General features: G+C 36.0%; 1 protein-coding gene across 3 annotated transcripts in view; it reads right to left on the reverse strand.

The window, feature by feature from the left end:
* Window positions 1–13,562, reverse strand: part of LOC101121013 (transmembrane serine protease 11A) — a 57,312-nt gene extending 43,750 nt beyond the window's left edge. For 2 of the 3 annotated variants that reach the window (XM_012180073.5, XM_012180072.5), the window contains exons 1-3: window positions 13,458–13,562; window positions 3,049–3,170; window positions 1,233–1,351 (exon numbers count right to left, since the gene is read on the reverse strand). In XM_012180073.5, coding sequence (XP_012035463.1) covers window positions 1,233–1,351; window positions 3,049–3,170; window positions 13,458–13,465 — 249 coding nt within the window. In that variant the 5' untranslated portion in view covers window positions 13,466–13,562. The remainder of the gene's footprint in view (window positions 1–1,232; window positions 1,352–3,048; window positions 3,171–13,457) is intronic. The other variant, XM_012180074.5, reaches the window with a different exon arrangement.
* Window positions 13,563–13,973: the final 411 nt, after the last annotated feature.

The raw sequence follows: 13,973 nt of genomic DNA on the forward strand, positions 1-13,973 counted from the left end.
GCAACACCAACAATGTTGGCTGTAAAACATAAAACAAATTTAAAATTTTCCTGATAGATTATAGATATTTCTCAATGTTCAAAGAAATCATGTGTCTTTTAAACTAAGATTAATTAATTATTAGTACTTTCACATTGAGGAGGTTTTGTGGAGTCACTCAGGTTCAGAAGAAGAAAAAGGGTACTGGGTTAATATAACCAAGTTTTTTTCTGGCATTCCTCAAGAAAGGATTGCTAAAGCTAATTTTTAAGGTACTCTGAATATAGAAGAATGGATGGTATATATCAATCTATAAATGTAATTATTGATTTGGGGAAATGAGACTGCAAGATAGAACATATGTGAATAATTTAATGAGAATTGAATATATAACTTATAAACTCCATCAGTAATATTACTGTAAATATGTTGCAACTGGGTATCCACATGGACAAAGATCAAATAGTGATATGAAAAAATGAAATTGGTTTGAGAAAGAAAAGAAATGTCTTGAATAAAAAAAGATTCTTTGACTAAAACCAACCAACATACCTGACATTTCCACTCTTTTAAAATAACTCTATGCTCTGTGGCTCCTTGTCAAGGAAGTTAACTTGACCTTAGTTTTTGAGTGTGAGTCACACACATCATGAGCAGAGCTATGATACAAATGAGGTTACTTTTGGGGGGATGTAAAGGCTGTCCTGTATTTCAATTTTAACATAGTTGTTGGCATTACATTTCAGTATTTCACAATGTATCTATGATTTCTATCTTAATTAGCATGTTTATGAGATAAAATGAACATTTATAATCCTCTTTCCTTTCTTCATTCTTAAAAAATAGTTTAAATCTTAAAATATGGTCTAAAAAAAAGCATGTGGTTTTACTTATAACCACTTCTGGTATGATTAAGCTTTTCATTTGAGTAATATTGTGGTAGAATGGAGGAGTGATGGACTCGGATACCTTGGCTTCTGTTCTCTCACTTTTAAGTGAGGTGGTTGAGTTCTATAAAGAGTGATTTATCAGAATCATCCATTTGCCAGATTGTAGATTCCCTTAGCCCCCTCTCCCCATCCATGCATCCCATCAGACACTGACTCAGAGGGTCTGGAGTGGGGCCTTGGAATCTGCAAGATGATTATGGTGCAAGTGGTCTTAAAATCATGTTTTAAGAAATAGTAGGGGAAACAGCTAACAAAAATTCCTTCCACTTGCATTATTTAATGATAGAATTTTATCTGACTTACCAGATTTTCACTAATCTCCCGTAATTCCATAAACTGATATGGGCTGTTTTGTCCAGAATTACGGTTGCCTCGTAGGTCTGAAATTTTAAAAGTGGCATGATAATATTCCATTTTCTGGTCTGTGATGAAAAGAAAAGTCATTAAATTAAGAGGTTTTGAGGATAGATTTTGGGATCCAAGGCTCAACTATGATGGGGCCAATATGAAGTCTTGAATATATATCTGAGATTTTACTTTAGTTTAATAATAAATACAATAAAAATAATGATTAATGCTCTGCTAATAATAGTTGTTGCTGTTCAAATACCAAATCTAAGACTGGTATCACCTTCATTTTACAGATGAAGAAAGTGAGGCATGAAACATTGAATATCTTGCTCTGAGCTATACAACTAGTGATTGGCTATCCAAGTTTAAACCCAGACAAGTGTAGCTCTAGAGGTGGCATATTTAACTACTATATTGCTTCTTGCCGAGGTGAAATGTATAGCACCTTATACCCTACTGAAAGTAGAGGTAAATAAGTATTTTTGTGAATTTTGATTTGTAACAGAAGAACCAGGGACACTAAGAAAGATGTGAAAAGAAAGGCAGGGAAAAGATTGTCTGAGGCTGGAGGTGAGAACAGTGTGTAATAGGACTGTATCAGTCAGATCTCTGCTTGTCTGCTCAGGAAAGGTAAGAAAACAGAGCAGTGAAGACTCCTAAGGAATGTAGTAATCTTAGGAGTATGGTACAGTGGGCAAGAAATCTGCAGAGTTAAAGATAGAGAATGGAGCAACCACAGAGCTACCGCTTTCCTTAGGGAGCCATGGATCTAGTTAAGAACGGGAACCTCAGGATGGTCTGTCTCTGAGGGACATCTCTGGACTCAGTAGTGCCTTTTTTGGCCCCTCCAATAACTAATCTATATGGTCCATATTATAATTGACATTATACTCATAGTAAAGGGGCTTCTATGTGTTAAATGAACTGACCTGAGAATCTTTTGCCATTGGTGTAAACTACAGATATTATATGGGGCCTAGAACTATGTTTTTAGAAGTCCTGTAAAGTTCCTAAAAGAATCTTCACTGTTCCATCAAGTCTGGGGAAGATGACAACAGATAAGTCCATTCTAGTAAAAACTAGTTGTTTTTACAACATACATCTATGTGAGATTGACGTTGTGGGCATTTATCCAAAATTTTTGCATTCTGCAGAGTAATGAAATATAAAGAGAATTCTGAAGTGAATCTTTGTGGAATTATAAATATATCATATAATAGAAAAATAATCCCTGAATATTGTTTTTGAAAGAATAGCTATTTTTCTGTAAAAGCAAGTAATCATATTGCATCATACTTGTAATTTATTAATCACTTCAAAATTCGTTATCTCATTGGACATGTATTATTTTCCTCTAGAAATGCTAATAGAAAATGCTGAGTAAAAAAGCCAATTTTAATGACTAATTTATCAAAAATTTTCATTTGCATATACATGAATGATTAGAGTTTATTATGATTACTGGTAAATTTTAGACAATTAATATTTTGATCTTTTGTGTAGACTCTGTAAAGAATACCAGATTGTGAGCTCCAAGGAGGTGAGAAATTTATCTGCTTTGCTTAATGCTGTTTCTTGGTGCCCTGAAAAATACTTGGACATACTAGACAGTAGGTGATGAAATGATTGAATAAATTAAACAATTCAAAATGTGGATATTTACTAGTGAAAGTACATTATTTTTGGATGGAATTAAATTTACATATGTACAAATGAAGCTTTACAGAAAAAATGAATCAAACTGAGCGAAATCCCTAATTTTACCTACCAGAGACTAAGAAGTGAACCAGAAGACCGATAGCCACAGCCACCACTGTCAGTAACAGTACAATGAGAAGGGCAATCATCCATGGTTTCAGACCTCTGCTTCGGCTGTCAAATACTGCCGCTCTGCAAAAAGGAAAACTCACCAGTTACTCTCACGTTGCAATGGTTACAGGCTTTCTGGTTGTCCTTGGATAAGCATATATTGCTTTCGCCTACCTCAGCAAGAAGACAGTTGTCTTGAATTTACGTCAAGGTTGGGGTTGCCCAGGTTGTGCTAGTGGTAAAGAATCTGTCTGCTCATGCAGGAGATGTAAGAGAGGTGGGTTTGATCCCTGGGTCAGAAAGATATCCTGGAGCAGGAAATGGCAACCCACTCCAGTATTCTTGCCTGGAAAATTCCAAGGACAGGGGAGCCTGTTGGGCTACAGTCCATAGGGCCATAAAGAGTTGGACATGACTGACTGAGCACTTAATCAAGGTCACATTGGCATTAAGGGAGGTATTAAGATCAGGATCTGCGAATCCATGCTAGTGCTCCTAGCTTCTATTTCTAGAGGCATTGGATGGACTGCTGTGGTAGCCAGTGTTAGCATGTGGTACAAGTAGTACCTATGCTTGAGAAAGAACTGTTCCTTCTTTCTCCAATAGTCTTTTAAAAAATCTCTTTATCTATCTATAGGTTTAAAGTTTACAAAGTGATTTCAAATCTATTGTCTTATTTACTTTTTATCTTTCATGTTTAATTATACAAATTTTCAGACACAGAAATTTAGAAAAAATATTATACTAGAACATTCCTATATTCATCACATCATTTTATCAGTTGTTAACATTTTGCTATAATGGCTTTACTTATTTTTTTCTTCTGTATTTTAATGTAAAATAGGAAATCATGACTTTTCATAATACCAAATCCATCTTCAGGTTTCCTTTTTTGTCCCTATTATATTTAGAGATGGTTTGTACAAATCAAGGACCTCATAGTAGCATGGTTGTTATGTCTTTTAAGTCTTTTTTAATATTTGAGTACTGATCACTTTTTAATTTTTAATGACATTGACTTGTTGAAGAGATCAAGCCAATTTTTCTTTAGAATGACCAGCTTCTGGACTTGTCTGAATGTTTTCGTGTGATCCCATTTAATTAGTCATTTCTTGTGAATTTAAATTTAGATCTAAAATACTTGATTAAATTCATTTGGCAAAATATTTCTAAAGTGATACTGTATATTTTATATCACATCACCTCTGGATTAGAGGAAATTACCACAGTTTAGGAGGAAAAAAGTAAACCTTTGCTCTTCCTCCTCTAGATATGCTCAAGAATAGTGCTAATCATATTGTATTAACTTTATTTTCATGTATATTAACCTATACTTACCTGTGAACTCCTCAATGTGTTGGGCTTCCCTGGTGGCTCAGATGGTAAAGAATCTGCCTGCAATGCAGGAAACCTAGGTTTGATCCCCGAGTGGGGAAGATCCCCTGGAGAAGGGAACGGCTGTCCACTCCAGTGTTCTTGCCTAGAGAATTCCATGGACAGAGGAATCTAGTCTGCTACAGTCTGTGAGGTTGCAGAGTCAGACACACATTCTGTGTGTTAACTGCTCTGCAGCTTTCCTCAATGAGTTAAACTACTCTTATTCATTTTTTTATTATTAAGATCTAATAAGGTATCTAGTACAAAGTGAAAATTTTATAAATCCATGAGAATCAGGCAGGTATTACATCAACCTTACATATGAATTAAGTGAGGCTGAGAGAGAGGATTTGGTATTTGTTAGAGTCAAGAATCTTGAAAGGACATGTAACTCATTTTCTAGTGTTTCTTCTCTGCAATTTGCCATTGTAGTCAATTTATCCCTTTCATTAGAATTTATCTTTTTTTGTGTATGTATTGATTACCTAAATTCTTTGGGGGCAGAAGCTTTTTTTCATGTTTTACAAAATTTAGTGCATTGATTTACTCTAAGTAGTCGATGTTGTTTAATTACTAAGGCATATCCAACTCTTTGCAACCCCATGGACTGTGTCCAGCCAGGCTCCTCTGTCCTTGGGATTTTCCAGGCAAGAATACTGGAGTGGGTTGCCATTTCCTTCTCCAAGGGGTCTTCCTGAATTAGGGATCAAACTCGAGTCCCCAGCATTGCAAGCAGATTCTTTACCACTGAACCACCAAGGAAGGCCACTCTAATAGACTTTTTAAGAAATATTAATTGATTTACAGGAAGTCTTTTAAAATATAAGATATTTTCATTTATGCCAGCTTTTAACAAAGTATTTGGATCTAAATAGTTAAGGTGATAGTTTGGGCATAAAAATTACATTTAGCCAATAAATCTAGTAGAATTTGAGAGACCTAAATTCTGTTGGTTATGGAAAATACTGGCAATGCACATTTGACTGATTAAAAATAACCTAGACAACTCTCTGTGGAAAGCTCTTTCCACAAGAGCTAAGGTGCCATAACATAAAAACAACAAATAGAAGTTTCATGAGCTATTACATTACTTAGCCTCCTAGTTGACTTAAAATCTAAATTCAGAAATGAAGGATAACTTATAGACTATTTAGGACAATGCATTTAACATTTAACATTTTCCAGTTAAGGAAGCTGAGGCCTACAGATGATTAAGTGACTTCTTCAATATAGAAGAACTAGCAATCATCTCAAACTCATGTCTTCTAACTTCAGGGACACTATTTTTTTCTCAATGCCAGAGTAACAGCCCCCCTCCCTAATGCTGATTGCATTTTAATACTTAACTAGATTATATATATATATATATATATATATATATATATATATATATATATATAATCATATCAGACTTCCCTGGTGGATCAGATGGTAAAGAATCTGCCTGCAATGCAGGAGACCCAGGTTTGATCCCTAGGTGGGGAAGATCCCCTGGAGAAGGGAACGGCTACTCACTCCAGGATTCTTGCCTGGAGAATTCCATGGACAGAGGAGCCTGGTGGACTACAGTCCATGAGGTCACAAAGAGTCAGTTCATTCTTCATTTATGATCATATATGATCATTTATTTTCTTAGAGAATTTTATCAGTGTATCTTCACTTCAAAACTAAAAATAGGCCAAAGGAGAAAGGCTAGATCTCAAGGAGATTCACAAACTTTCAAGTTTGTCTTCCTATCATGACATAGTTCGCCTGAGTAGTACAAATGGAGAAAGTAGACACAGCAAGATCACATCCCCACCATCAAGAGTTATGCAGACTCACACTATTACAGACTATGAGACAGTAGGCAGGAGAATGTTTCAACACTCACTGACATGCTTCTTCAAGTGCCCCGGCAGTCACGTCCACAAATCCCATACAAGAAGCTGTGAACATTGCGGAGCAAATGGTGGCCAACAGATAGGGATGATACATTGTCATTTAGAGCATGTCTCCTTTTTCAGAAAACCTTTGGGGTATGTGTGCACAATGCCAAATTGCGAAAGTTTCAGGATTCATAGGTTAAAGCCATAGCTGCTTAATCCTATATGAATAAACTTCAACTCAACATCGACTTTGATAAATATGAACAAGAAATGCATGAGAGCAAATATACATCATCAACCACCCATTATGAAGAGGTTCTGCTAGTGATTTGCATCATATCACTTCAGATTTGAAAAGAAATATACTTCATAAAGCCTTTTGGAATCTAGCCTGTTTGTAAGTAGAGATGCTTAAGCATGTTTTTTTACCTGCACCCATTAAACAAACACTGGTGTATTAATTTTCTGTGACTGTAACAATTACTGCAAAATTAGCAACTTAAAACAGCAGTCATTTATTCACTCACAGTTCAGTACATGGCATGGCTGAGTTCTCTGCTTAGGATCTCATGAAGGCGAAATCAAGCTGTTGTTTGGGACTGTCGTCTCATCTTGTGACCCTCCTCCAAGCTCACTTAGGTTTTAGGGAGAGCTCAGTTCCTTGACACTGAACCAGGATTCCTATTCTCTTGCTGATTATATAGTCAGAGGCCTCTCTTGGCTTCTAGAGGTTACCCACGTTCTTTGCCATGTGGCCCACTCCATCTTCAAAGCCAGCTATGGGGAATCTTCCATCAAATCTCTCACATTCTGAGTCTCTTTCTCTAGGTAGAGTCTTGTTCTTTTCAAAGATGTCATCTGATTAGCTTAGGCTTACTAATTGTCATCTCTCCATTTAAAAGTCAACTGATTGGGAATTCCCTAGTGGTCCAGTGGTTAAGAATTCACCTTGCAATGCAGGGAATGTGGGTTCAATCCCTGGCTGGGAGACTAAGATCCCACATAGCATGGAGCAACTAGGACTGTGTGTCTCAATTACTGAACTGGTGTGCTCTGTAGCACACATGCCACAATTAGAGAGTCCATGCACTGCAAGGAAAAATCCTGAGTGATGCTACGAAAATCCTGTGTGCCACAACCAACTAAGACCAGATGTAGTTAAATAGATAAATGTTACAAAAAAAAAAAAAAAGTGATTTAAGATCTTCATTACATTATACCTGCAAAATCCTCTCACAACAGTACCTAGGTTAGTGTTTAAATGTGAAAGAATGCATACACAGATATATGGGAATCTTGGAGGATCTTATAATCTTTTTTCACAATGGAAAATACAACTTTCATAAAAAGGGGCAGAAATCTGCAGCCTTCAGAGGAAAGCATGTGAGATATAAAATATTCTGTAATTTTTGTGGAGTTGGGAGAAGACTATTAAAAGGGAATTCTATTCATGTCAGTGTATGGCAAAACCAATACAGTATTGTAAAGTAAAATAAAATAAAAATAAAAATTAAAAATAAAATAAAATATATTCAGGATAAAAAAAGGGAATTCTATTTTAATGATACAATTATAAGACTATTTTATTCAGTAACAACTTGGGAGAATACAAAGTGAACTCTTATAAAGTAGGAAAAGAGCTGAAAGTAATCCCTAGTCATGACCTAATTAGCACATTGCATTCTTTTAAAGAAAGCACAAGTACAGAAGACATTTATTTAGTCTAACGTAACCTATAATCTGTGTGAAATCCAGTTTACCCATTACTTTCATTAAGTTTGATTATTCATTGTTTAAAGGAGTTTATTTATGGTATGATTTTTCCAAAGATGTTATCAATAAAAACATGGTGATAATATGAATAATTTTGTGACTTTGCTTTCTGCAAATTTGAAGACTGAAGGATATATACCTTGAAGAATACACAGAGCAGCATGAATTGTTAATGATCAGAGTTGGGATGTTCATTTTCTCAGTAACCAAACTAAGCTGATGACTTTAAAATATGTGAGTTCAAAGATGAGTTAGCAAAAGTCATCATGGATCCCCTCCTCCATTAAGATCCTCCTCCCTTCCTAAAAAGACCTCCCCTGAAGGCAGTCACTTTGGTTTACTCCATAGTCAACTACGTGCCCTTTATCATATCTACAAGCTCTAAATCTTTACTTTTTAGCATTAGTTTTCTGCTTTCTTGTAATTGCATGTTATCATTATACAAATCTAGATACATGTGATAATTATACAAGTGCCAATTTCCAGGCAGGTTATATTCCCATAAATCCTCATAGAGACAATTTTCTGAGGTTTAAGATATACTAAATGACTTGAAAAGGTTTATTATTGCTAACCTTTTGATTATTGGTTAGCTTCCCAGGCCAAACTATAGTCTACTTAACTCGTAACGTAATTGTCAAAGGTGCTAAATGCATTGAATTCCTGGGAGCCAATTAGTATAGAAAACTTTGCTCCTCTTTTCCTAAACTGGCACCCATCCCCGGAGGAACATTCTTATAAACCAAAGTGCCAAACTCTCCTTCCATCAATAAAAATCATCATTCCCTTTGAGCAGCTGAACTCAGTCATTTGCTACAGAAAAGCAACCTTTCATGGTGACTTAATAGGTCCTGATATGTGAGTATCTGTCTGGGTACTCTGTGACTATTTTAGAATGACATTTAGTACTAAAGGTGATAAGATCAAGTGCTACTATATGGCAAGTGCTGTCTTCATCAGTTCAGTTCAGTCACTCAATCGTGTCCGACTCTTTGCGACCCTGCAGAAAGTGTTGATTTTATTCTCCAAACGCTCTTGTCAGTAGAATTATTTATCTTCATTTTACAGGTGAACAGTTTGTTCAACTCATGCAGCCAGTTGCAGAGATAGTACCTAGTTCTAGCCCAACTTTTGCAGAGGAGCTTGACAAGAGCATTTGGAGGATAAAATAAACACTTTCTATGAAGTGTTATGAAGTTTTTATCTTTGAAGGCAGAGGGTGTTTTACTGGTCAGAGGGGATGACCCATCTCCTTTGTGGTCAAGCCTTGAATTTGTTTTTGCTTTCACATCTTCATTTCTACTGACTTTAAATGCTTGTGAACTCTCAAAGTATAGTATGGCATAGAACTCTCAAACTATACTATAGTATAATATTGCCTTTTCTTTCTCTAGACAGTAGCAGAGGTCATCTTGAGGTGAGGAAGAGGAATGAAAGAGGAATGTAAAAGCAAGTATGTATGAGGAGAATTAATAATCACATTTGGACTTATCTGGGTGCAGATGGTGAAGAATCTGTCTGTAAAGCTTGAGACCCAGATTTGATCCCTGAGTCGGGAAGATACTCTGGAGAAAGGAATGGCTACCCACTCCAGTATTCTTGCCTGGCAAATCCCATGGACAGAGGAGCCTGGCAGGCTACAGTCCATGAGGTTGCAAAAGAGTCAGACATGACCTAAACAAAAACAGATGTATTTACACCAATGTGCTACTCCATGGAATGCTTCATTGACAGAAGGTTAAGAAAAAAAAAAAAAAAGAAAGAAAGAAAACTTCTAATATTCCATCTGTATTTAATTTTCAGCTATGAATGAAGTGAGGGCTGTGACAAAGAAGGAGGGGCAAAATTGAATAAAACATCATTGTGATTCCAGACCAAAGAAGATTGTCTATAGAAAATAATGAAGATTCAAGCTGAACTGAATTCAGGTGACTCAGAGAAAGAAAATGAGAACACCAGAAGAGACAAGACCCTACTTCTTCACCTATTTAGGGAAATTCCTTCACCCTGGTCCAAAAAAACAATGATTGCACTGAGCAAAAAGGAACATAACTGAGCATTTGAGTCTGGAAGAAGAAAATGTGAACTAAAGGGGATTAAGAACACCTTTCCTGGAATCGCTATGGACGTACTCATCCTCTTGGAGGGATATGTACTCATCCTCTTGGAGGGATATGTACTCATCCTCCCACCCCTGCCTCTCCCTGGCATAGACAGTTACTCACTACTTATCATATCTTCCTGCTGGGCTGGATTTGCTTTGAATCCTGGCAGCTCTGTCTTTCTTCTAGCATCTACCCAGCCATAATGAGTCCCTTCTAGATTTCCCTGTCCTGAATCAGTAAGGGGGATTTCTCTAGCCTTAATCTGAGAAATGACTGGCATTTAATTCTCTCACCTTCATATGTAAGCAAAACAGGGAGTTTTATTGTGGTAGTTTAGCACAAAGTCTAAATAAATGGCATTGAATTTTGATTTCAGATTAGAGGTAGAACAGAGTCACATGTTAGTTTTCATTAATGCAACATGATTGAACCCACATGTATTGACTCCAGATTGCTCAAATCCCAACTCTTTTACTCAATAGCCTGTGATGTAGGGCTAGTTACTTTTTACTCTATAAAATGGAGATAATAGTACTGCTTGATTAAACAATTGTTTTGATAATTAAATGAGCTAATATAATGCAGTGCATATGTAGCACCTGGCAAGCACTATGAATTTGCTAAAAACTAATAAGACAGTAAAATTTAACTGATAATTTATACAAATTTAGTGATCAGTAACATGGAGGTTTTAGCCTGTTATTTTGACTTTAACTCTGAAGATACAGTTTTTGAGTATATTAGAGACAGAAATTGGCAAATTAACAAGTTGATTAAAATGAGTGTTCAAAATGAAATTAAAGTGTAAAACATGAATGCTTGCAAAGACTTTTCTAGGACTTTTTCTCTAAATGAGGATAATGACAAGGAGAAATCTAATTTTGCATTTATGAAGTGATAGGAAGACAGAAAGTTGCTCAGTCGTGTCCAATCTTTGGGATCCCATGGACTATACAGTCCATGGAATTTTTCAGGCCAGAATACTGGAGTGGGTAGCCTTTCCTTTTTCAGGGGATCTTCCCAATCCAGGGGTCGAACACAGGTCTTATAAAGAATCTGCCTGTGGATTCTTTACCAGTTGAGCCACAGGGGAAGCCCAAGAATACTGGAGTGGGTAGCCTACCCTTCTCCAGCAGATCTTCCCAACCCAAGAATTGAACCGTGGTCTCCTGCATTACAGGTGGATTCTTTATCAACTGAGCTATGAGGGAAGCCCAGGAAGAGAGAGATGCCAGTTGTCTGGGTACAGGACAGGAATCTCAGATGAAGAAGTCATTTGATATTTTATCTTTTATAAGAGAAATAATTGAGATTTTAAGTGAATGCATCACTCAACTAATAAATTTATAGGAAAGAGTAGGGGTAAGGATATTGCTAAAGGCAAGTGAAAGTGGATATTCATTGCAAAGTTGGGACACTAAGGACTATCTCTGAAAGGTCAAGAAGAAGGTCACAAAACCCACAGAAAAAAGTCCAAGATTTAACAGACAGAAACAGCAATGATACGAATCAAGTATACTTTGACACAGTTTCCACATTAAGTTTCTTGTTAGTGGAGAAGTAAGAATGGTCAGCACGACTCTAGAGCGTATTGTAGAATTTGTGTAGGTGAGACATGGGGCGTCATAGTAATTATTAAGCATTTACTTTGCCTCAATCTTTAAGGCTGACTGGCCAACTCCTGCAAATCCTCCAAATCCTGGATTAATGTTCCTTGAGTTTATCTTAAAGAAACCAGAAAAATTCAGTGTTTCTCACTGTTCCCTTTGTCATGGAGGTTCTAAATCATAGCACTGATTCCCCATATTGCTCTTAAAATTTACTTCCCTTTAGCTGAAAACATTCCTCTAAGCACATAAATATTCATTAAAAAAGAGGATTTTTGGTGTTTATAATCATGAGAGTTGATATTTTTAAAAGAATACTTTGGAAAATGTGAAATAGGAAAGGTTGGAATTACTGCTTTACAGTATCATGATTTCTATAGGCATGGAATATATATTTTCAAATCAACAAATTTTAATAAGCAAAACACTAATGCTAGACATTTGCATTTGTTTATTCATTAATTTGTTCAACAAATATTTGCGGAGTGCCAGTTTTGTGTGAAGCATTGTAGACACCGTCTAAGGATCTCAGAGACCCTCTGGCAGCTACTATTTGCTCACTAAAGAACTGATCTAAATGTGTATTTTATTAGTGAGGAAGGAAACCCAGTGAAATTCACTGGGCTTAGTGGCTGATCTTGTGTCAAGCTCTCATCTTTGAAATTCCCCAGGTGGAATCCTGGCCACCTAGAGAGGCTGCAAGAGTCCAGGAAGACTGGACTTAAGGATTTGTGGGTTGCAGTACTCTGATTCTGGTATCACAGTTCTGTCGACACACAGAAGCCCCTTAACATCTGTTTTCCTTAGATTCCTCATTTTAAAATGGTAATTTATTTCTGTTCTGCTGATTTCACAAGGTTGTCCTGACTATTATGAAATATAGTCATATACATATAAATGAAATAATAAATGTAAAAATGTTTTGGAAATGGCATACATATAAGCAATGGTGAAATATTATTGTTATCATGGATATTTAAAACCACTATTTTGATTTTATCAAAGGTTATGCCAGTAAGCAAACCTTACTTTGAATAAAAACCTTGAAATCATTTAGTTTTCTGTTATCTTTAATATTTAGTAGAAAAAATTTTAGAGAGTAAACATATTTTCCCCAAACTTAATTCATCTTTTTTCTCTCAGCAAGAAGTCCTAGCATTTCCAGATAAAGGCAAATGTCTCGGCAGCTTTTGACCTCCCAATCTATATTAGTTCCCAATGTCTGACTATAAGGTACAAGAAAAAGCAGGTGAAGGTAAAGTGTTAAAGAAGATAAGTTTAATCAGATTGCTGAAAGGAGGCTTTTCTTAAATCAAATTAACACCTTCTTCCATCCCCTCCAAAATCAGAAGCAATCAGGACACAACGTAATATAGTTTTTCATTATCTTCTTCTAAAATCCCAACTATTGAATTTGGCAACATGAAATAAAGCTAATAATGATTTTAATACAAAAATACTCATTTTAACTATGAAGATTAATTAATCCAGCTGCTATAATAATTTCGGAAATCTTACAACATCCAGTCCAGAGTGAATCCACTGAGGACACCTCACAGGCAGTCCTCCGGATACACTGAGAATCTAGCCATTGACAGAGTAGACAAACAAGCCATTGCCAAACAATACTGAACTTACCGATACATTATCTGTAGGAGGAAGAAGATGATCTCAAGGTGTGCGCCCACTCAATCTGACCTTCTAATCAACTATATGACATCTCTAGATATATTAGAGATCTACGGCTGGAAGAAATAAGGAAATGAATTACAAGCACTTGAAATGAAACTAGTTTGACAAGTCTGAACAGAGAAGCCTCAACCCATAGAACAGCTTGAAGAAAAGAGCCCAGAGAGAGCATAGTCCCAACAAGAAAGCAATATTTCTTTCTTTCTTTTTTTTTTGATATTGACTAATTTTGTTAAGGGAGAAGAAACTGGTTACAGGGATTTGAGTGAGAAATACCTTAGGAATGCACTAGGATTAAGAGTTTAAAGAAGATTATTGGTAGGTATGCAAATATCTTAAAGAAACCTTCACATAAAAAAGCTCTTAATAAAGACAATCAGCTATTCTTAAAGCCTAGATTTATAATATGACTCAGGAAATGCTGTTAAATTTTTGTTGAACAAAAAATTGCTTCCTTCCGTATGC

Source organism: Ovis aries, chromosome 6, assembly GCF_016772045.2.
Source record: "Ovis aries strain OAR_USU_Benz2616 breed Rambouillet chromosome 6, ARS-UI_Ramb_v3.0, whole genome shotgun sequence".
Lineage (NCBI taxonomy): Eukaryota > Metazoa > Chordata > Mammalia > Artiodactyla > Bovidae > Ovis > Ovis aries.